The sequence below is a fragment of the Hemitrygon akajei genome, chromosome 3 (assembly GCF_048418815.1).
Source record: "Hemitrygon akajei chromosome 3, sHemAka1.3, whole genome shotgun sequence".
Classification (NCBI taxonomy): Eukaryota; Metazoa; Chordata; class Chondrichthyes; order Myliobatiformes; family Dasyatidae; genus Hemitrygon; species Hemitrygon akajei.
In genome coordinates, this window is record NC_133126.1 from 188,327,325 (window position 1) to 188,349,928 (window position 22,604).

The following is a 22,604-nucleotide window of genomic DNA, read 5'->3' on the forward strand; positions in this document are numbered from 1 at the left end:
AACAACTCCTATGCATTCCAAAGAATGGCTGGTCCCTTTTCTCCTCGAGTAAGGAGATCCTTGCTTGCTGAAAGTAGGGAAAAGGGAGAGAATGTGTGGTAAGGAGAGGTGTATTGCTTCAGGATGATATTTTGGAGTCTTAAAGGTCTGATGATATATATCTGTATTTTCTCTTTTTTATTTTGCCATTTTTTGCACTGTAAATATTTTTGCGCTTTTTCTAGAAGTTTTTTCACCTCTGGCACACGAACACTTTGGCACTGAATATGCTATCGCAGCCTGCCACCTGATCTTTAACGTCCACAACTTCATCAGGGCATTTGACCCTCAGCAAAACCCGTGGTGTCACACGTGTTCCATTTTCTGATTGGTTCCCCAGCTGCCTGTGTTAAATATTTTAAGATAAAGACCATGTTCTTTAACTCCATGGATACATTCTCACTGGGTAAAAGTTCCACACAGGATAATATCTCATCACCAACTTAATAAAAACTTTGAACATGAATATTGAAACATCGAAACATACAGCGAAATGTGTCATTTGTGTCACAAACGTGCAAGTGTTGCAAGGCATTGGGTGCCCACAATTTAATGACCCTCATCCATGTGTCTTTCATCTCAAAATAGAAGGACGTCTGTGCTCTTATGGTCTTACATCAACAATAGTCCCAATCAATGCAGGATATGCAACGCATTTAGTCACAACACAGGATAATATTTCATCACCAACTTAATAAAAATCTTTTATTATAGAGTTTTCCAAAGTAAAGATCAATTATATTACACCTGACTTTTAGTTACACCTGGATTCATACTGTTACATGTTAAATGATTGCAAGTGTTATGCAGAAATAAAAGCTGTAAGTAATGCAACGGGTGGTCATGTTGGGAATTCGTTTGACCTGCATGTAAAAGATGAAAGGTAGATCTAAATATTTCTCAATTTCTAATGGTGTTGATTTCTGCTGTTTGATTGCAATATCTTTACAATGTTGAAAGAACGTCATCAAATGTTAAAGAAGCAAAGAATAAATTATTGTATAATGGAGTCTAGTCTGTGATTTCACCATTCTCTACAATTTAGAAATCTGTTTTTATTTGTGACAGATTGTAACATCAATGGAATGAGAAAGTAATTCAAGGTTCCCTTCCATTAGTCATGCAGCTCTGCCAATTTTTCAGAAAAGTTTTCATGACGATAGATAATATGACAAGTTGCCTCTCCGTGCAGTCTTGATGAGATATTTATTCAGAGATACAGTTTGGAACAGGCGGTTCCAGCCCAACGAACCTCGCCATTCAGCAACCCACCTATTTAACCCTGGCCTAATCATAGGATGATTTACAATAACTAACTAACCTTCGGAACACGGAAGCAAACGGAGCACTCAGATGGAACCAAAGGCGCTCACGGGAAGGATGTAGAAACTTCTCACAGGCAGTGTCAGATCCGAACTCTGAACACCGATGCCGCGAGCTGTAATAGCGTTGAGCTAACCACTTTACTACCGTGGCGTCCCAAACTCTACACAGAGGAACAGCACCTTCTTGGGTGGATCGTCATCTGATATTACTCTTCATTCTGTTTGTTCTGAAACTGGTCAGAGGTGGTGTTTGTTTGAAATTGCGCCCTACGTAATCAGATTTTTTGAAAATAAGAAAATAAAATATTCTTTCCATGGCTGAAACAAGCCAGTCCATTGGTTTGTGTGTTTGGCACTGGTTAATATTAATGTCTGTAAACATTATTCAAAAATGAATATAAGATTATCTGGGAGGAAGACTTCATTTTATGAAGAGCAGTCGCTTCAGACGACCTGAATGAACGTTACTCTAGAGTCAATGCCAAGACGGCTTCTGGCTGTACATTTGTAAGTCCCTGAATCGGTAATGGATACCCTATGGATCACTAATGTTCCTTGTGGATGCAGGTACTCCCTCCCTGTGGGGCGCACCTTACCGAACGTTGAAAGCACCATGTGATTAGGTAACTCCCAGACTATTTCGGGCTTGGGAATTCCGATCGCCATGCAGTTGAGTTGAATGGGTGATCCAACCCTCGGATGGATGGATGTGGGGGGACCGTTGGTTATCCGAGGTGCGTAGGCCATGACCAGGACAGGTGTAACCAAGGAGGAGACACCAGCATTATTACGGGCTTTGCAGATATAATTACCCCGGTCAAGTGTGCTTATCTCCCTAATAGTCAAAGTCCCGTTTTCAAACAGGATATACTTTGCATTGATCTGGGGCCTATTAAGGACAAAACCGCTTGGTGTGGTCCATGCGATAGTTGGTACTGGACTCCCACTTGCGGAACAATTGAGACTTAAGGCATCTCCGCTTATGCTTCGTATTAATCCTGGTGGCTGAGTGTGGATGGTGGGTTTCTGGGCAACCTCAAAGACAATGAGTTTCTCTATGTATCCGATCTCATTCCTGGCTGCACAGCGGTATTTGCCCGCGTCTGCCGCAGTGGGACTGTGAATAAAGAAGGTGCCATTGCTCCCCACCTGGAAGCGGGCAGCCTTGTGTCTACTGGTGAATCGCGTCCCGTTGGGTAGGATCCAGATAATCTCCGGAGGTGGGTAGCCATCTGCTGAGCAGTTGAGGACGGCGGTGAACTCCGTGCTGGCGATGACCTTCCTGTTAAACGGATTCTTGAACATGGGCCTCCTGAGCATCTGGGCGACGTCCAGGTGGACCACCAAAGCGGCCTCGCCCGCTTCATTGCGGGCCAAGCAAGTGAACTGGTCTTCGTCTGAGGCCCGGACGTTGCGGATTTCCAAGGTGCCATTGAAGTGGACGACAATTCTGCTGCCGTAGTAAGGAGCACTCAGCAGAATGTTACCCGGCATGACCCAAGTGACCTGGGGCAGGGGGAAGCCCTCTGCCTTGCAGTGTATCTGTTTCCTCGAGTGCCTCACCGCAATGTCCTTGACGACTGTCCTGTTCCCGTGGAAACCGTTGATGACCGGTGGGGTTAGGACCACACTGAGATGCATGAGTTCAGTATCGTCACCACCAGGGTTGCGGGCAATACACAAGTACTCCCCAGCGTCGGACAGCCGAACGTTTCTGATGAGCAGGGAGCCATTGGAATGTAGTTGGTACCTGTTCTTGGAGAACGAGATGATTTCGTTCGTTGGCAACATCCATAATATCTTTGGCAGTGGTTTTCCTATTGCCTGGCAGTCAAACATTGCAGCTTCGCCAAACCTTGCCTTGCGGAGGGGCTTATAGGACTTCTTGATCTGGGGCGGTGCAGGCACTACAGTCACGTGAACTTTCATCTCATCCTTGCCAAGAGTATTTTGTGCATAACACGTGTAATCCCCCTCTTCCGCCATCCCCACTTTATTATAGTAGAGGGTCCCGTTGCCAAACACGACGTACCTACGAATCCGCCTGCCGCTGTCATCAGCCTGCAGGACATTGTTGATCATGGTCCCATCCGGCAAACTCCAGGAGATCTCGGGCTTGGGGGCCCCAGAAGCCTTGCAGTCCACTTGGAGATCTCCCCCATAGGACACATGCTTGTGGATGGACTGGTTGTGTTCAATCAGTGCCGGCTTCATGGACACGTCAATCTTCACCGACATCAGGTCGTCCCCGAGCTTGTTGCGGGCGATGCAGAGGTAGTTCCCTGCATCCTTCTCAGTGATGGAGTCGATTGATAAGGTCCCATTGAGCAACACAGTCACGCGGCCTCCCCTCCTGGAAAATAAAGTAGAGGACACATCTGTGAGCGGTTGAAATGGAAGTCAGGGAAGAGAAACCTAAGGAGAACTGAGGTAAGAAAACCAGATTTCAGCCAATATCTGGACACCCATAGCTGCTCACATTGCATCTTCAACAAATTCCAGATACTTCACCTTAGCACCTTCATAGAACCATACAGCAAAGAAATGAGCTTTGAGGTCTAGGCAAACCAAGGTGATCACCCAAGCCAGTTCAATTTACTATCTGTAGATCTGTCTGTTTATTAAAAGTTGTTATTGTACCTGCCTCAACCACTTCTTCCAGCGGTTTATTCCACATAAGTACCACTCTCTCTGTCTACTAACATTGTCTTTCAAGTGCTGTACAAGAAAATCTGCAGATGCTGGAAATCCAAAGCAACACACACAAAATGCTAGGAGAACTCAGTAGACAAGGCAGCATCTATGGAGATGGAAAACACAGTTGACACTTCGAGCCAAGACCCTTCATTCAAGTTTCTATTAAATCTCTCCTATCTCAGTTTCAACCTATACCTTTTAGTTCTTGATCCCCCAACCCTGGGAAAAATGTTGGATATATTTATCCTCTCAGGTGTCAGGATTACAGAGCATGTCTTATGAGGAAAGGGTGAGGAAAGGGCTTTTCTCTTTGCAGAGAAGAAGAATGGCAGTCTTACATTGATTCTGTTATGGTTATTATTCTATAGATATATTGAGTATGTCCTCAAGAAAATGAATCTCAGGGTTGTGTATGGTGACGTATATGTACTTTGATAATAAATTTACTTTGAACTTCATAGAGGTGTAGGCTGAATGAACAACCAGCACCTTTGTCCCACTACAGCTATGGCTGATACCAGAGGACATCCTTCAATGGTGAACACAAAGTTTAGGGGACATGTCAAAGGTATGTTTTCTTTTAATAGAGTGTGGTAGTACAGGTTGATACAATAGGAAATCTTAAGACACTCTTAGACAGTCACAAATGTAAGACAAATGTAAGGTTATGAGCTGTGTAGGAGGGAAGGATTACATTGATCATGTAGTAGATTTATATAGGTCAACGTAGTTTCATGGGCAGTATTCTGCTATACTATTCTATGTTCCATTTATACCCCTCATGATTTTATACACCTCTACAGCAACTCCTTTCAGTCTCCTAAGCTTCAGTGATTAAAGACTGAGCTTGTTCTATCTCCCCTGTAACTCAGTACAGAGAATTCTTGCAACATATTTGTAAATCTGCCACATCCTTTCCAGTTTAATGATATCCTTCCTATTGCAGAGTGACCAAAGCTATATGCAATACTCAATGTGTATTCTTGCCAGCATCTTGTACAACTGCAACATAACCCCCTAACTGACAAAGGCCGACTACAACATAACAACCCCCCAGTTGTTATACCCCGACAAAGGCCGACTACAACACAACCCCCAGTTGTTATACCCTGACTGACGAAAGCCAGTGTGCCAAAAGTATTCTTCCTCTTTCCGTCAGGCTGATAAAATTTCACAGGGAAACACCGTTAGGACATGTGACAATTAAAGTCCTGGTTGATGAGTTAGTAACTGACAAATCATTCAATGACACCATTCAGAACCTATTCACTCACAGTGTAGTGACATTGCTAAGCAATGCTTTATTATAGCCCATTCTGGTTCCCTTCAAAACACGAGTGGTCATTTTAGGGTTGACCACATGGTCTTGTGATGAAGGTCACATGTCAACATGGAAGTTTCTCCTAATACGTATTAGTAAACTAATTATTTAAAATAACTGATCATTTCATAGTTATGAATATGAAGTGTTTTAAATAAAATTATAAATTAAGATCAAAAACCCAAGAAATTCTGCAGATGCTGGAAATATAGAGCAACACATTCAAAATGCTGGAGGAACTCAACAGGTCAGGCAGCATCTATGGAGAGGAATAAACTGTTGACGTGTATATCAGCTAAGTTCCCCATCGCTGCCTCTTACTGTTCATCTCTTATTGTTCTTGAACAAGGCAGCTAAGACTTGAACACAGTGGGTCAAAAGTGATTACAGCCTAGACAAAGGACAGTTTAACTCCTTCATATGGAAAACTAAATAAACTAAATGAGTTATAATGATAATTCAGTAGTTTTGACTGTGTCCTTCACTGAGGCTCATTTTTAAAACAAAACAGATGCTCTTAGATGCTTGACTTTAAAGATCCAACTACCATGGTGCCTGCGGTGGTGGTAGAGGCAGATACATTGGGGATTTTTCAGAGATATTTTTATATGTGAGGGAAATGGAAGGAAATGGACATTGCGTAGGTAGAAGAGATTAGTTTAGTTGACTGTTTGAATACTAATTTAATTGGTCTGGCACAACACTGTAGGCCAGATGGCCTGTTCCTGTGCTGTTTCTCTATCCTCTATGGGGACCTTCAAGCTCATTCTTTTGAATCGGAGGGCCTGAAATCTGGCTGTGCAGTCTGTATCTCAACTGACACATGCCAGGTGGTGAGGAACCATCGTCCCAAATGACGGCAGTGAAGGAGAGAGGTTTTGACGACAGGCTGTCAGTAATGAATTAACAAATTTAAGTCACCAAATGCCGAGTTAGGATCTGCACGTCTCTGAGCATCTGCAGGCCACTGCACCAGCCATTCAGTAAGGCACTCAACATAATACGAAGTGCACAGCTTGACTTGATGCTGAGATACGTCCTTCGATGTGCCGAGATGCATCGTCAGTGATGTGACCTGGGGTCATCGGCTGTTTCGGGTCTTTCAACATCAGACACTCTCACCCAGGCGACCCAGCAAGGGGTGATCAGGCCCCAGCAGCACTGGCTCACGGGTCACATCTCTTGAGCCACAGCCATCTGGAGACTTGCTCAGCAGCCTCAGTGATGGTCCTGACGGCCCTTTTCTTTGCCGACCCATAATGCCAAGGAGAGAGTAGGTTATACACAGCAAGCGGCACATCTATAGGTTTGCATCATGCCCTCCACCCCTGTCTCTGGCTTTGCTCTACTAGCTCCAGGTATTTGGCTTTCTGACATTCAAACACCTTCTCAATCTAGCCTTCCCAAGGAACTGTCAGTTCTACCATGACCAGGTGCTTCGAGGTTTCTGACAGAATGACCATGTCAGCCCTCAGGGATGATGGTGATGAAATGAAGTTGGGGAACTTCAATTGCTTGCCAAGATCGACTTTCAGTTGCCAGTAGAAACTAAAATGCTAAATTTAATCCACATCATTTTATGGCAATTCAAGTCATTCAAATCTGTTTATTTAGTAACTAACCAGCTGACTAATTCAGGATTCTGCATATTTCAATAAGTGCCTAACTGAGCCTTACACATATAACAAAGAATTCTTTTCTGCTGTTACCAGTTAATTGCCTGAAAGTTTACACTGCAGCTAACTCCTTCAATCATTTTGACATTCGCTGTATGAATGATTAGTTCTGGGAGGTCTTTACCACACACGACATAAGGAAGTTCCATGGATCTGAAGAGGAAGTTTCCTGGCCTAAGAACACATAAACGGTATTGAAAAGAGTTCCCTAGAGCTCTAACTGCAACTGAAAGAATAAACAGGTTTTCAATGAAGTATGCAAGTTATTAGCAAGTAGTAACAAGGTGACAAAAAAGAGCAAGTCTGCTGATGCTGAAAATCCAAGGCAACACAAAATGCTGGAGGAACTCAGCAGGCCAGGAAGCATCTATTCAAAGGACTAAACAGTTGATGCTTCAAGCTGAGACCTTTCAGATCTTTTTCTGCTGTGTTACTCCTGCACCACCATCCCTGCTCACAGATGTATGTAGTTGCAGTGTCCTTCCCCATTTCAGAACCAGTCCTGTATAAGATGAATAATAAATAAGCCACAATGGAATGGCAGAGCTGTCTTAATAAGCCGAATAGTCTTTATAGTCTTATGGTCTTAACAGATGAATTTTCCCTGGATTCCTCACCCATACTTAACTCCCAAACAACATGACTAAAATAGATTGATTTCTTATTGATGCTTACAGGAATATGTTTTCACAAACTAATATGTTCCACAAGCTAAAAAGTTGATGGAACTTGAAAAGAACCGCATAGGTTATAAAGACCATGAATGGTTCCAATGTACTGAAAAAGAAAACTGTATAAATATGCCTCTCTGTCCTTTAATTTCTTCCTTCCTTACATTCTTCTAATTTGTTCACTTTCTTTTTATTTCATTCACATTTTGCCTTCTCTTACTTACTTCCCTCTCTTTCTTTCCTTCTTTCTTTCCTGCTTCCATTCTCTTTCTGTTCTTTCTTTTGTTTTATCTTCTTTTTCTTTCTCATATTTCTCTCTCTTTACTCTTCAAGTTTTCCTCCTCTTGTCTTTTCAAATATCTATCTTTCCTTCTCTTCTTCCCTCTCACCTTCCTCCCTCCCTCCCTCCATCCCTCTATCTTCCCTTCTTCCTTCCATTTTAGTTTGGGTTTTCAGGGCACCAAGGAGAAGGAAGATAGAGGAAAAAATGCAGTTTGTCTTGCAGATGGGTTTTACATGCCCACACATTTAAGCAGGGTAAAATAATTCTCACTCAAAAAGGCAAAGTCCTGGGCACATTACAGACAACAACATCATAAGTTGTTTTAGAGAGATAATAAAATAAAAGAAATGAAAATAAATATTGGCAGAGATATTTACAAAGGAATGAAAATTTCAGGAGGGCATTTGCAACCTGCGTGGCAATCTGGTACAGAATCCATGGAACCCACGGTGAGCAGGCCAAATGGACACAAAAGTGACTGGGTGGAAGGAGGTAAATGGCAGCTGTAGGATGGTTGTTTCTCAATTTCGATGCCTGTGAGCAGTGGTGTGCCACAGGGATTGATGTTGGGACACCTGTGGTTTGTCAGAGCCAGATTTATCACTGACTTATATGACTCAAAACCTGTTTTGTGGCAGCAAAGACATAACATTTCCAGAAACTACAAAGAGCATGTACTGTGCTGTACTGGTGTGAATACAAAGTGCAAAATATGGAATAGCAAGTTAGCATTCATGGATGCATGGGTTGTTCAGGGGAAGGAGCTGTTTCTTCATATATATATATATATATATATATTCAGTGGCCAGTTTATTAGGTACACCTGTACACTTGTGTGTTAATGCAGATATCTAATACCAATCATGTGGCAGCAACTCAATGCATAAAAGCATGCGGACATGGTCAAGAGCTTCAGCTGTTATTCAGACCAAACATCAGAATGGGGAAGACATGTAATCTAATTGACTTTGACCACGGAATAACTGTGGGAGGCAGTCAGGTTTGTTTGAGTATCTCAGAAACTGCTGAATTCCTGCAATTTATTTTTGTGCTCAACAATCTCTGGAGTTTGCAAAAAAGAAAAACAAGAAACATCCAGTGAGCAGTAGGGTTGTGGGCGAAAACGCCTTGTTAATGAGAGAGATTAGAAGAAAATAGCCAAACGGGTTCAAGCTGCCGAGAAGGTTACAGTAGCTCAAGCAGCCATGTGTAGTGTGCAGAAGAGCATCTCTGAATGCACAACACATTGAATCTTTTAAGCAGATGGACTACAGCAGCAGAAGACCACATGCATACACTCAGTAGCCACCTTATTAGGTACCTCATTAGGTTTGTAGATCTTGGGTAGGAGGCAGAAATGAGCAGTGAAGGGTAAGGGGACAATGAGGTTGGTGGTTGTGGATGGGAGTTCTCCAGATTTGATAAGGTAGTTGATGGAGTTGGAGACAGTTTCCTGATGGTCTTTAGTGAGGTGTTTTTCAAGTGGTCAGTAAGATGAAGTGTGTGTGAGATTTGTGAGCAAGGTACAGGTCAGTCCACCACCCATCAACATCATCCCTTTTGTCTGCGGGTTTTGATGGGGAGTTGGGAATCGGTGTGGAGAGAGTGGAGGGCAATCCATTCAGAGGGAGAAAGTTTCAAAGAGGAGAGCAGAGTGCTGAAGTCAAGCCGATAGGTGTCTCGTCACCATTTAGAGATGAAAAGATCAGGCAGAGCAGGCAGAGAGCCAGAGTGGGCTGACAAAGAAGAGGAGCAGATTGGAGAAAGGAGAAAGGGTCATTGGTGCAGAGTGGGTCCAAGAAGACGAGGAGGGTTGGAGACAGGAGAAGGGTCATAGAGACGATGGATTGTCACTGTCTTTCCAAGAGAGTATAAAAGTAAAGGGTATGTTGAAGGGGAAAGGCGAAAGATTTTGTTGGGGATTTTCATGCAAAGGATGTAAAATATATGGAAATAGCTGCAAATAAAGTGGTAGAGGCAGGTATAATTACATTTCAAAGACATTGTCATAGGTGCATGGGTGGAAAAAGTTCAGAGGGATATAGGCAATATAGATACAAATGGGATGAGATGAAGAGGGCATCTTGTTTGCCATGGCTAAGTTGGGTAAAGTGTTCATGTTGTATGATCCTGTGACTCAATGAGACCAGTTTAGAGCAAAGGATTCTGCAATATGTCGGCTAGGGTGTCAACTCTTATTCCTAAATAGTTTCTATTAATGTCTGCTTTAATCTATAAGTGAAAATATTTTTTAAAAGAATGACTAGTTTTCAATATATAATATGGCAAAAATTAGTTGGAAACTGGGGAAGCTTTTAAAAACCAAAAATCTGAAAAAGCAATAAGGAAATAAAAGATGAAACAGGAACGTAAGCTACCCATTAATATAAAAGAGGATACCAAAACTGTTTTTTCAGATATTTAATGTGTAGAAGAGAGGTGAGAATGGATATTGGACTGCTGGACAAAGAAATGATGGATGAACCTAAATAATATTTTGCATTAGTCCTCACTGTGGAAGACACTAGCAGTAGGCCGGAAATAGGAGAGTGTCAAGGAGCAGAAGTAAGTGTAGTTGCTATTACAAAGGAGAAGATGCTTGGGAAGCTGAAAGTTCTGAAGGTAGATAAGTCACTTGGATCACATGGACTAAACCGCAGGGTCCTGAAGGAGACCATAAGACCATTAGGTACAGGAGCAGAATTATGCCGTTTGGCTCATCGCGTCTACTCTGCAATTTCTTCATGGCTGATCCACTTTCCCCAAGTCCCAATCTCCCGCCTTCACCCCGTAACCCTTCATGCCCTAACTAATCAAGAGTCTATCACCCTTTGTCTTGACTTGAACTCCAGAGCTGCCTGTGGCAAAGAATTCTACAGATTCACCACTTTCTGGCTAAAGAAATTTCTCCTCATCTCCATTCTAGAAGGATGCCCCTATATTCTGAGGCTGTGTCCACTGGTCTTAGACTCCCCCACCATAGAACTATCTGCTCTATTGAGGTCTTTCAACATTCAATAGATTTCAATGAGGTCACCCCTCATTCTTCTGAATTCCAGTAGTTAGATGCCCAGAGCCATCAAACGCTCCTCATATGACAAACCTTTCAATCCTGGAATTATTTTCACAAACCTCCCTTGAACTCTCTCCAATATCAGCACATCCTTTCTTAGATAAGGGGAACAAAACTGCTCACAATATTCCAAGTGACACCTCACCAGCACTTTATATAGCACCAACATTACATACTGGCTTTTATATCCCAGTCCTCCCACCAATCAGCTAATGCTTTATCCATGCTAGTATTCTTCCTGTCCTCTTAACTAGCCTCATGTGGCACATTGTCAAAGGCCTTCTGAAAATACAAGTACACAACAACCATCGATTCTCCTTTGTCTATCCTGCTTGTTATTTCTTCAAAGAATTCCAACAAATTTTTCAGAGAAGATTTTCCCTTCCGGAAACCATGCTGACCTACAGACTATTTTATCATTTGTTGCCAAGTACATCAAACCTACACCAAAAGGGGTAGCTTGTGAGATTGTGCAGGCACTCGTAGTGACCTTTCAAGAGTGACTGGATTCTGGAATGGTTCTGGGGAACTGGAAAATTGCAAATGTCATTTCACTCGTCAAGAATGGAGAGAGGCAGAAGAAGGGAATTTATAGGCCAGTTAGCCTGACTTCAGTGGTTTGTAAGACGTTGAAATCCATTAATAAGGATGAGTTTCTGGGATACTTGGAAGTACACGATAAAGTGGGCCAAAGTCAGGTTGGTTTCCTTAAGGGAAAATCTTGCCTGACAATGCTGTTAGAATTCATTGAGGAAATAACAGACAGTATAGACTAGGGAGAGTCAGTGGATGTTGTTTACTTGGATTTTCAGAAGACCTTTGACAAGATGCCACACATGAGACTGCTTAACAAGATAAAAGCTCATGGTATTCCAGGAACAATACCAGCATAGAGAGAAGATTGGTGGACTGGCAGGAGAAAAAAGTGCAGGAATAAAGGGGACCTTTCCTGGATGGTTGCGGGTGACTAGTTATGTTCTGCAGGGGTCAGTATAGTGACCGCTTCTTTTCACATTGTATGTTAATGATTTGGATGACGGAATTCATCCATCCAATTTCTAAATGAACTTTGAACCTATAAACACAACGCACTACTTTTATATTTCTGTTTTTGGACTACTTATTTTAACCTAACTATTTAATAAATGTCGCTTAATGTAACTCAGTTTTGTTATTTATCATGTATTGCATTGTACTGCTGCTGTAAGGTTTACAAGTTTCACAACATATACCGGCGATATTAAACCTGATTCTGACAGAGTTGATGGCTTCATGGCCAAGTTTGTGGACAATATATGGAGAGGCGAGTGGTGTTGAGAAAACAGGCAGTCTTTTTAAGGACTTAGACAGATTGGGGAAATGGGCAAGGAAGTTGTAAGTGGAATATAATGTAGGGAAATGTATAGTCATGTGCCTTGGTAGAAGGAATTAAAGTGTAGACTGTTCTCTAAATGGGAAGAAAATTCAGAAATCAGAGGTACAAAGGGACTTGGGTGTCCTCTTGCAGGATTCCCTCAAGGTAATCTTGTATGTTGAGTTGGTGGTGAGGAAGGCAAAAGCAATGTTAGCGTTCATTTCGAGAGGACTAGAATATAAAAGCAAGGATGCAATGCTGAGACTTTATAAAGCATTGGTCAGATAGCACTCAGAGTATTGTGAGCAGTTTTGGGGTCCTTTTCCAATGAAGGATGGGCTGGGATTGGAGAGAGTCCAGAGGAAGTTTACGAGAATGATCCTGGGAATAAAAGGGTTAACATATGAGAAGCATTTGATGGCTCTGGACCTGTATTTGTTGGACTTTGGAGATCCCATTGAAACCTATCATGTAAAGGCCTTGATAGAGTGGACATGGAGCAGATGTTTCCTGTAGTGTGTGAACCTAGGACCAGAGGGCAGAGCCTCACAATAGAATGGTATCTCTTTACAGCAGAGTTGAAGGCAGATTTCTTTAGCCAGAGGGTGGTGAATCTGTGGAATTCATTACCACAGATGGCTATAGAGGCCAAGTCATTGGGTACATTTCAAGCATAGGTTAATAGGTTTTTGATTCATCAGGATGTCAAAAGTTATAAGGAGAAGGCAGGAGACATAATAAATCAGCCATGATGGAATGGTGGAGAAGACTCGATGGGCCAAATGGTTTTATTCTGCTCCTATGACTTATGGATCTGTGTGTTGGAACCCAGCAAGTCTGAAGGACGGGAATTAATTATTCAGCAGTTCAAGACATTTCAGCTGTCTGAGTTTCTTATTTTCTTCATATTTTTATTTTTTAATGTTTGCAATATTGAATGATTTAGTCAGCTGGTTTGACTAGCTATTGAGTATATTTCAGATGACTGGGGATGGGGGTGGGAGAGCTTAATGCTTCCCGCTGATGGCTTTGCTGCCAGGAGGCCCTGTCACTGGACAAGGCTTCACCACTGAAGACTAGAATAGCTTCTCTTGCCAGTCAGGGTAATGAATACAGAAGCTGGGATGTTATGTTGCAGCTGTGCAAGATATTGTTCAAGCCGCATTTGGGATACTTTCTTCTGTTCTGGAAACCCTTAGGAAAGATGTTAAGCTCGAAGCAATGCAAAAGAGGTTTATGGGGATGTTTCTGGGGCTCGAGGAATGAATAATGAGACCATAAGATCATAAAATATAGGAGCAGAATTAGGCTATTTGAGACATTGAGTCTGCACCACAATTTAGAAACATAGAAACATAGAAAACCTACAGCACAATGCAAGCCCTTAGACCCACAACACTGTGCCGAACATGCACTTACTTTAGAAATTAACTGAGGTTACCCATGGCCCTCTATTTTTCTTAGCTCCATGTACCTATCCCAGAGTCTCTTAAAAGACCCTATTGTTTCCACCTCCACCACCATCGCCGGCAGCCCATTCCATGCACTCACCACTCTCAACTTACCCCTGACATCTCTTCTGTACCTACTTCCAAGCACCTTAAAACTGTGCCCTCTAGTGATAGCCATTTCAGTCCAGGGTAAAAGCCTCTGACTATCCACATGATCAATGCTTCTCATCATCTTATATAACCATATAACCATATAACAATCACAGCACGGAAACAGGCCATTCCGGCCCTCCTAGTCCGTGCCGAACTCTTAATCTCACCTAGTCCCACCTACCCGCACTCAGCCCATAACCCTCCACTCCTTTCCTATCCATATACCTATCCAATTTTACCTTAAATGACACAACTGATCTGGCCTCTACTACTTCTACAGGAAGCTCATTCCACACAGCTATCACTCTCTGAGTAAAGAAATACCCCCTCGTGTTTCCCTTAAACTTTTGCCCCCTAACTCTCAAATCATGTCCTCTCGTTTGAATCTCCCCTACTCTCAATGGAAACAGCCTATTCACGTCAACTCTATCTATCCCTCTCAACATTTTAAATACCTCGATCAAATCCCCCCTCAACCTTCTACGCTCCAATGAATAGAGACCTAACTTGTTCAACCTTTCTCTGTAACTTAAGTGCTGAAACCCTGGTAACATCCTAGTAAATCGTCTCTGCACTCTCTCTAATTTATTGATATCTTTCCTATAATTCGGTGACCAGAACTGTACACAATATTCCAAATTTGGCCTTACCAATGCCTTGTACAATTTTAACATTACATCCCAACTTCTGTACTCAATGCTCTGATTTATAAAGGCCAGCGTTCCAAAAGCCTTCTTCACCACCCTATCTACATGAGACTCCACCTTCAGGGAACTATGCACTGTTATTCCTAGATCTCTCTGTTCCACTGCATTCCTCAATGCCCTACCATTTACCCTGTATGTTCTATTTGGATTATTCCTGCCAAAATGTAGAACCTCACACTTCTCAGCATTAAACTCCATCTGCCAACGTTCAGCCCATTCTTCTAACCGGCATAAATCTCCCTGCAAGCTTTGAAAACCCACCTCATTATCCACAACACCTCCTATACATCTCTATATAGGATATTATACATCTCTATCAAGTCACCTCTCATCCTCCATTGCTCCAAGAAGAAAAGGCCGAGTTCACTCAACCTATTCTCATAAGGCATGCCCCCCAATCCAGGCAACATCCTTGTAAATCTCCTTTGTACTCTTTCTATGGTTTCCACATCCTTCCTGTAGTGAGGTGACCTGAACAGAGCACAGCACTCTAAATGAGGTCTGACCAGGGTCCTACATAGCTGCAACATTACCTCTTGGCTCATAAACTCAATCCCATGGTTGATGAAGGTCAATGCACCGTATGCCTTCTTAACCACAGAGTTATCCTGCGCAGCAGCTTTGAGTGTCCTATAGACTCGGACCCCAAGATCCCTTTGATCCTCCACACTGCCGAGGGTCTTACCATTTATACTATATTCTGCCATCATATTTAACCTACCAAAGTGACCCACTTCACACTTATCTGGGTTTAACTCCATCTGCCACTTCTCAGCCCAGTTTTGCATCCTATCGATGTCCCGCAATAAACTCTGACAGCCCTCCACACTATCCACAACACACCCATGCTTTGTATCATCATCAAATTTACTAACATTCCCTCCACTTCCTCATCCAGATCATTTATAAAAATCACAAAGTGAAGGGGTCCCAGAGCAGATCCCTGAGGCATTGACTCCATGCAGAATATGACCCGTCTACAACCACTCTTTGCCTTCTGTGGGCAAGCCAGTTCTGGATCCACAAAGCAATGTCCCCTTGGACCCCATGCCTCCTTACTTTCTCAATAAGCCTTGCATGGGGTACCTTATCAAATGCCTTGCTGAAATCCATATACACCACATCTACTACTCTACCTTCATCAACATATTTAGGCACATCCTCAAGAAATTCAATCAGGGTTGTAAGGCATGACCTACCTTTGATAAAGCCATGCTGACTATTCCTAATCATATTATGCCTCTCCAAATGTTCATAAACCCTGCTTCTCGGGATCTTTTCCATCAACTTACCAACCACAGAAGTAAGATTCACTGGTCTGTAATTTCCTGGGCTACCTCTACTCCCTTTCTTGAATCACGGAACAACATCTGCAACCCTCCAATCCTCCGGAACCTCCCCCATCCCCATTGATGATGCAAAGATCATTGCCAGAGGCTCAGTAATCTCTTCTTTTGCTCCCTACAGTAGCCTGGGGTACATCTCGCCTGGTCTTGGAGACTTATCCAACTTGATGCTTTTCAAAAGCTCCAGCACATCCTCTTTCTTAATGTCTATTTCATCAAGGCTGATCCATTTCTCCATATCCCTTCATGCCCAGACTAATCAATTGGAGATGTTGATTTGGTTTGAACATTTTTATTGGAATGTAGGAGAATAGGCCAGATTTTAAAAATCATTTGACACATAGACAGAGTAATGTGCACAGTTTTCTTCCTTGCGTTCAAGAATCAAGAACTAGAGGCCCCAGGTTTATGTTGAGAAGGGAGAGATTTAATAGGAAGCTGAGGGGCAAATTTACACCCAGAGGGTAGTGAGTACATGGAATATGCTGCCAGACAAGAAGTCCTTAACAACATTAAAAAGGACAGATACATGAATAGGAAAGGTTTAGAAAGATATGGGTCAAATGTGGACAAATGAGAATAGATTAGATGGAAAACTATATTATTTATTCCTTATTTATTTATTATAATTATTTGTTTTTTGGTACTGCACATTTGGTCTTCTTTGAGACCATTGATCGTGTGGATAGTCAAAGGCTTTTTCCCAGGGCTGAAATGGCTAGCACGAGAGGGCACAGTTTTAAGGTGCTTGGAACTAGATACAGAGGAGACATCAGGGGTAAGTTTTTTACATGGAGAGTGGTGAGTGCGTGGAATGAGATGCCGGCGACGGTGATGGAGGTGGGTACGATAGGGTCTTTTAAGAGCCTCCTGGACAGGTACATGGAGCTTAGAAAAATAGAGGACTGTGGGTAACCCTAGGTAATTTCTAAAGTAAGGACGTGTGAGGCACAGCATTGTGGGCCGAAGGGCCTGTATTGAGCAGTTGGCTTTCTATATTTCTAGGTTTTGATCATTGGTTGTTTGACCATTTTTATCTGTGTGCAGTTTTTCATTGATTCCATTGTATTTCTGTGTACTTACTGTGAATGCCTATAAGAAAATGAATCTCAGGGTAATCTATGGTGACATACCTGGACAATAAATTTACTTTCAGCTTTGAGCCTAGCCAACATGCATTTTATGTTATATTTCATTAATTTATTTGTGGTAATATTCTGTTTTGTGAGCTCTGTGTGATATATGTTTTCTGGGTGCACTGTGGTCCAGAGTAATTTCACTTTGCTTGGTTTATATATATGTAGTCAGATGATGATAAACTTGAACTTGAGCCAGTTGGTCAACGGCCTGATCCTGTGCTGTCTGAGTCACTCACTTTTATCACCAACTCAGATGAATCTCAAGTTTCTGAGTGGTGTTAGTATGTTTGAGATGAGAGGGAAGAGACTTAATAGGAGTTGGAGTGGCAACCTTTACACTCATCAAGCACACCTACATGATATGCTGTTGTAGAAAGGTAGTATCCATCATCAGAGATCTCCAGGCCATGCTCTTTTCTCACTGCTGCCATCAGCTGGAAAGTACAAGAGCCTCAGGACTTGCACCACAAGGTTCAAGAACAGTTACTACCCTTTAATCATCAGGCTCTTGAACAAAAGGGGATAACTGCACCAATTTGTCTATCCATTGAGATGTTCCTGCTGCCAATGATCTCACTTTAAGGACGCTTCATTTTGTTATCTCATGTTCTTGTTATTTATTGCTATTTATTTATATTTGCATTTGCACAGTTTGTTGTCTTCTGCAGTCTGTCTGATCTTTCATTGATCCTGTTATAGTTAGTGTTCTATGGATTTACTGAGTATACCCATAGGAAGATGAATCTCAGGGTTGTATGTGGTGACATATATGTATGTTGATAATAAAAGTTACTTTGAACTTTGGTCAATATATGGAATATGCAGTCAGAGGCAGGTACATTAACAACATTTATAAGGTACTTAGTCAGGTACATGGATAGGAACTGTTTACAGGGACCTGGGCCAAACAAGGACTAGTTTCGATGGGAATCTTGGTCAGGGTGGACCAGTTCGGCCGAAAGACCTGTTCCTATGCTGCGTGACTCCTAAACCACTGTGACTCAGTAAATTCTGGCCTTGAGAAATAATCCAAGTACATGTTAACCTTTGTGCTAGAAGCTCACTGTTGGCCATCAATTTTGGGCTGTCACCTGGTCTTCAATGGACAATAAACCCATGTACACGACCTCACTCTTTTAGCTCTCTTTTTGCACTACATTTTTAATTTCTTTATAGCAATTTATAGTTTTTCTTTTATTACTATGTATTGCAATGCAGTGCTGCTACAAAACAATGAATTTCATGTCATATGCCAGTAATGTTAAATCTGATTCTGATTCCCTGATACCCTTTGGGAGACCAATAGGATCAGGTACTGTGTTGGCAGTTACCGGACTTTTAAATTGATTTCTCATACACTAAAGGTAAATTCTTAATCTTTTACTCTACTTTATTGTGGTCCTTGAAGTTTATTTGTCTACCTGCAATAGAGTTTTACTGTAATTGCTACATTATATTCTGCATTTTGTTTTCATTTTACTACCTCGTGTACACAAAGTGGCCACTTTATGGTTTATCTCTAATGCCGAATAAACTGGCCACTGAGTGTATGTTTGTGGTCTTCTGTCATTCACTTCAGGGTTCAATGCATTTCGAGATGCTCCTCAGCACTCCACGTTTGTAACGTGTGGTTACTTGAGTTACTGTCGGCGTCCTGTCAGCTTGAACCAGTCCATCCATTCTCCTCTGCCCTCTCTCAGTAACAAGACAATTTTGCCCACAACTGCCACGCACTGGATATATTTTGTTTACCACACCATTCTCTGTAAACTCTAGAGACTGTTGTGTGTGAAAATCCCAGGAAATCAGCAGTTTCTGAGATACTGAAATCACCCCTGACGGCATCAGCAATCATTCCATGGTCAAAGTCACTAACAGCACATTTGTTTCCTACTCTGATGATTGGTCTGAACAACAATTGAAGCTCTTGCAAAGGCTGCATGCCTTTTTGCATTGAGTTGCTGCCACATGATGGGCTGATTAGATAGTTGCATTGATCAGTAGGTGTACAGGTGCATCTAGTAAAGCAGCCACAGTGTGTTTGCTATGTTTGAATTGATCTGTTTGGAAGGCATGCAAGCAAAATTTTCTCACTGTATCTCAATACACAGGGCGATAATACACCAATGTCAATGTCAATAACTTTGTGCAGTGCTGCTGGAGAGTTAAAAACTGAGCAGGCAACTTTACTTTCAAGTGCATTAGGTTAAAATACCACCAACAAAACTGCCTAGACCTGAGCCCACAGAGAGCTAGACAAGTGGAAGTGATAGGTGTTGGTTCAAGTGTAACATTTAAGAGATGTTTGGATAGGTCAACGGTTGAGAGACATTTGGAGGGCAATGGTCTGGGTGCAGTTAGTTGGGCTAGCCTCAGACTAGATGGGCTACAAGGCCTGATTCAGTGTTGTGGTAGTCTATGACTCTAGGACACAAGACCCTTACCTGTGCCACTGATCCACTATTATGTTGGAAGGTAACCTCCAGAGGATCTGGGGTTTCGGGTATCCCGTGGCTGAGCAGTGGAGTCGCAGTTTATCTCCGTAGTTCAGCTTGTTCCTGCTGGGTGAAGCTGCCATGATCTTAGGCAGCTCCTGCTTGCGCTGAACCAGGAGTCTAACAGTCCTCTTCTCCGAGCCACTGGAGCTGGTGGCCACGCATTCATAATTCCCACTGTCAGACAGGGTCAAGGATTTGATATAAAGTGTGCCATTGGTAAAGACAAAAAGGTTCCTGCTGATAAATTGCAAGGGTTTGATTTCAGTACCATCAAAGACCAGCCAGTGGATGGTGGGCTGAGGCGTGCCCAAAGCAGTGCAAGGCAGTCTGATGTTTTCCCCCACGTATGCATCCAGATGCTGGTAGTTCTCCTCCAGGATGGCGGGTGGCTCAGCCACCACTTGCATCCGCACCGTGACCGTGTCAATCCCGGCCGGATTGCTGGCCACACACCTGTAGTTCCCTTGGTCATACACGGTCACCGCTTTGATGTGGAGTGTGCCGTCCGCTAACACCGAGACTCTCCCGTTGAATGGGCTGCTGTTTCTCACCATGGTCCTGTTGGACAGAATCCAGGAGATGGTTGGAGAGGGGCGTCCCTGAGATCTGCACTTCATCTCCACCGGGTATCCCGAGTGGACCATGATGTTCTTTACCCGAGGCTCTAATATCTTGGATGGGTGAGCCAGCACAGAGAGAGTAACCAGGAGCTGATCAGAGCCATGCTGGTTCTCCGCTGTGCAGAGGTACTGTCCGCGGTCCTGAACTTTGATCTTTCGAATGGACAGAGTACCGTTTGGAAACACCTCAAATTTATTGCTTCGTTTGGTGGCAGCTGTGACAGTTGCCCCTACAACAAATCAAAGACGTACTTCAAACAAATTAATGTTCAACATGAAATTCACACTTTATAAATTCTGAGTAATGTTATATATATGGTACAACTTAATACTATACAATATGTACATCTTACAATGCATTATAAAAAAACAACACAGCTGATTACCATGCTATTTAGTGGACCAACTTTTGTAATACTATGTTTATAAATGGTATTAATTATAACTACATAGAAAATGAGCAAGTTTTTACAATGATGTAACTACATACTGCACTATATGGGTACTGTGTTTTGACTAACATAAGTTTCAGGAACCCTTGGGGAACATCTGTGTTCTTGTGATTTTCAAATAGGTAGAAAGCATGTAATCCGGAAAAATGTTCAGTGACTCAAAGGTTTAAATATATATTACAGTAAAAAAAACTAACGTGTGTGCATTAAAAGCTGCTAGACATCAAAATGAATCAAGAATCCCATAATTAATGACCTATCAAAGTTTCAGGGAAGGACATATTAAAGTTCCAGGGAAGTCCCTATTAAAGTTTCAGGGAAGTCGCTATTTGATAAATGCAACCTCTGATAGAGTACAGAATTCATTACAAGTAATCAGTCTAGATATGGTGAGTCTTAGAGATACAGGGGACTGTAGATACTGGAATCTGAAACAACAAACAATCTACCTGAAGAACTCAGTGGGTCAAATAGTATCTGGATGCCATAGTAGTGGAGCAGTTAGTGCGATGTTATTACAGCTCAATGCATCAGAGTTAGGAGTTCAATTCTGATGCTGTCTGTAAGAAGTATCCAAGTCCTTCTATGAGAATAGGTTCTTCATTTTCCCCCCTTGAGTCCAAATACATACCAGTTAATAGGTTAATTGGTCATTGTAAATTGTTTCATGATTAGGCTAGTATTAAATAGTTGGGCTGCTGGGTGGTGCAGCTTGTAGGGTCAGAAGGGCCTATTCTGCACTGGATCTTTAAATAATAATAAACTAAATCTGGGGGGGAAGGAACTGTTGTTTTCGGTCGAATTCCTACATCAGGACTGACAGACACTGTAACTATTACTTTCCTTCCACAGATGCCACTTGAGTCACTGAGTTCCTCCAGCAGATTGTTTGTGAGTCATAATCCTCAAAAAGAAATTGCTGAAGAAATTTGATAAGGGAAGTCAGTTCATTGCCGCAGAGAGCTTGTAGTCCCCCAGTGTAAATGACCTATGCCTTACCTATCGTAAATGGAGAAAGTAATTCAGAGCTGGGAGAGTGAAGGCCTGGACTGCAATCCAGTGGTAACAAGAAATAGGAGGAAAGTATAGGGGAGATGTTGACTTTGCTTTTACACAGAGTGATGAGAGGATGGAACATCCTGCCAGGTGTGGTGGTAGAGGCAGATACATTTGGGAAATTTAAGAAACTCTTAGATAGGCACATGGATGTTATTTTAAAAAATGAAGCGTTAACAAGAGGGAAGGGTTATATTGATCTCAGACTAGGCACATTGAGGACTGAGGCACCTGAAGTGTGCTGTAGTCTTCTATGTTCTGTGTAAGAAATCTATGGCTAATGTAAATCAACTCTTCCACTGGTCTTAATATCATAAGAGAAAGTACTATTGAAAGTCTCAATGCACATATGAAGGTTCAGTGGATTAGAATAAACATTGGGACCATAGTGAACCTTTCAACTGAGCTCAGCAGATTCACTAAAGCTGTACGCAATGTGAGACCAGCCCTAGGGAAGACGATAAGGCTTTCCCCGGAGTGGCATCTCACAGCATTGGATTTCAAGTGACTTCTGAATGAATTGTTTGTATCTGTTACATTTCGATAACTTCTCACAAATGTCAATGTCATTCTGCATAGTAAGATTCAAACCAAAACAATGCATGTTCCACGAAGTGCTTCAGAGTGAATGAATAAATCTATTTGTTGAAAAATCTGACTGTGGCTGGCTGAATAGATTAAAATGTGAATATGAGTGAATAAGCCAGTAGGTAAACAAATAAGTGAGTGAGTAAATGGAATGA

The 22,604-nt window shown here is 42.2% G+C and overlaps 1 protein-coding gene across 2 annotated transcripts in view; it reads right to left on the reverse strand.

Annotated features, from left to right (window-relative positions):
- Positions 1-717: 717 nt before the first annotated feature.
- Positions 718-22,604, reverse strand: part of igsf10 (immunoglobulin superfamily, member 10) — a 44,009-nt gene continuing 22,122 nt past the window's right edge. For both annotated transcript variants that reach the window (XM_073041616.1, XM_073041617.1), the window contains exons 6-7: positions 19,680-20,583; positions 718-3,717 (exon numbers count right to left, since the gene is read on the reverse strand). In XM_073041616.1, the coding sequence (XP_072897717.1) occupies positions 1,809-3,717; positions 19,680-20,583 (2,813 nt within the window). In that variant the 3' untranslated portion in view covers positions 718-1,808. The remainder of the gene's footprint in view (positions 3,718-19,679; positions 20,584-22,604) is intronic.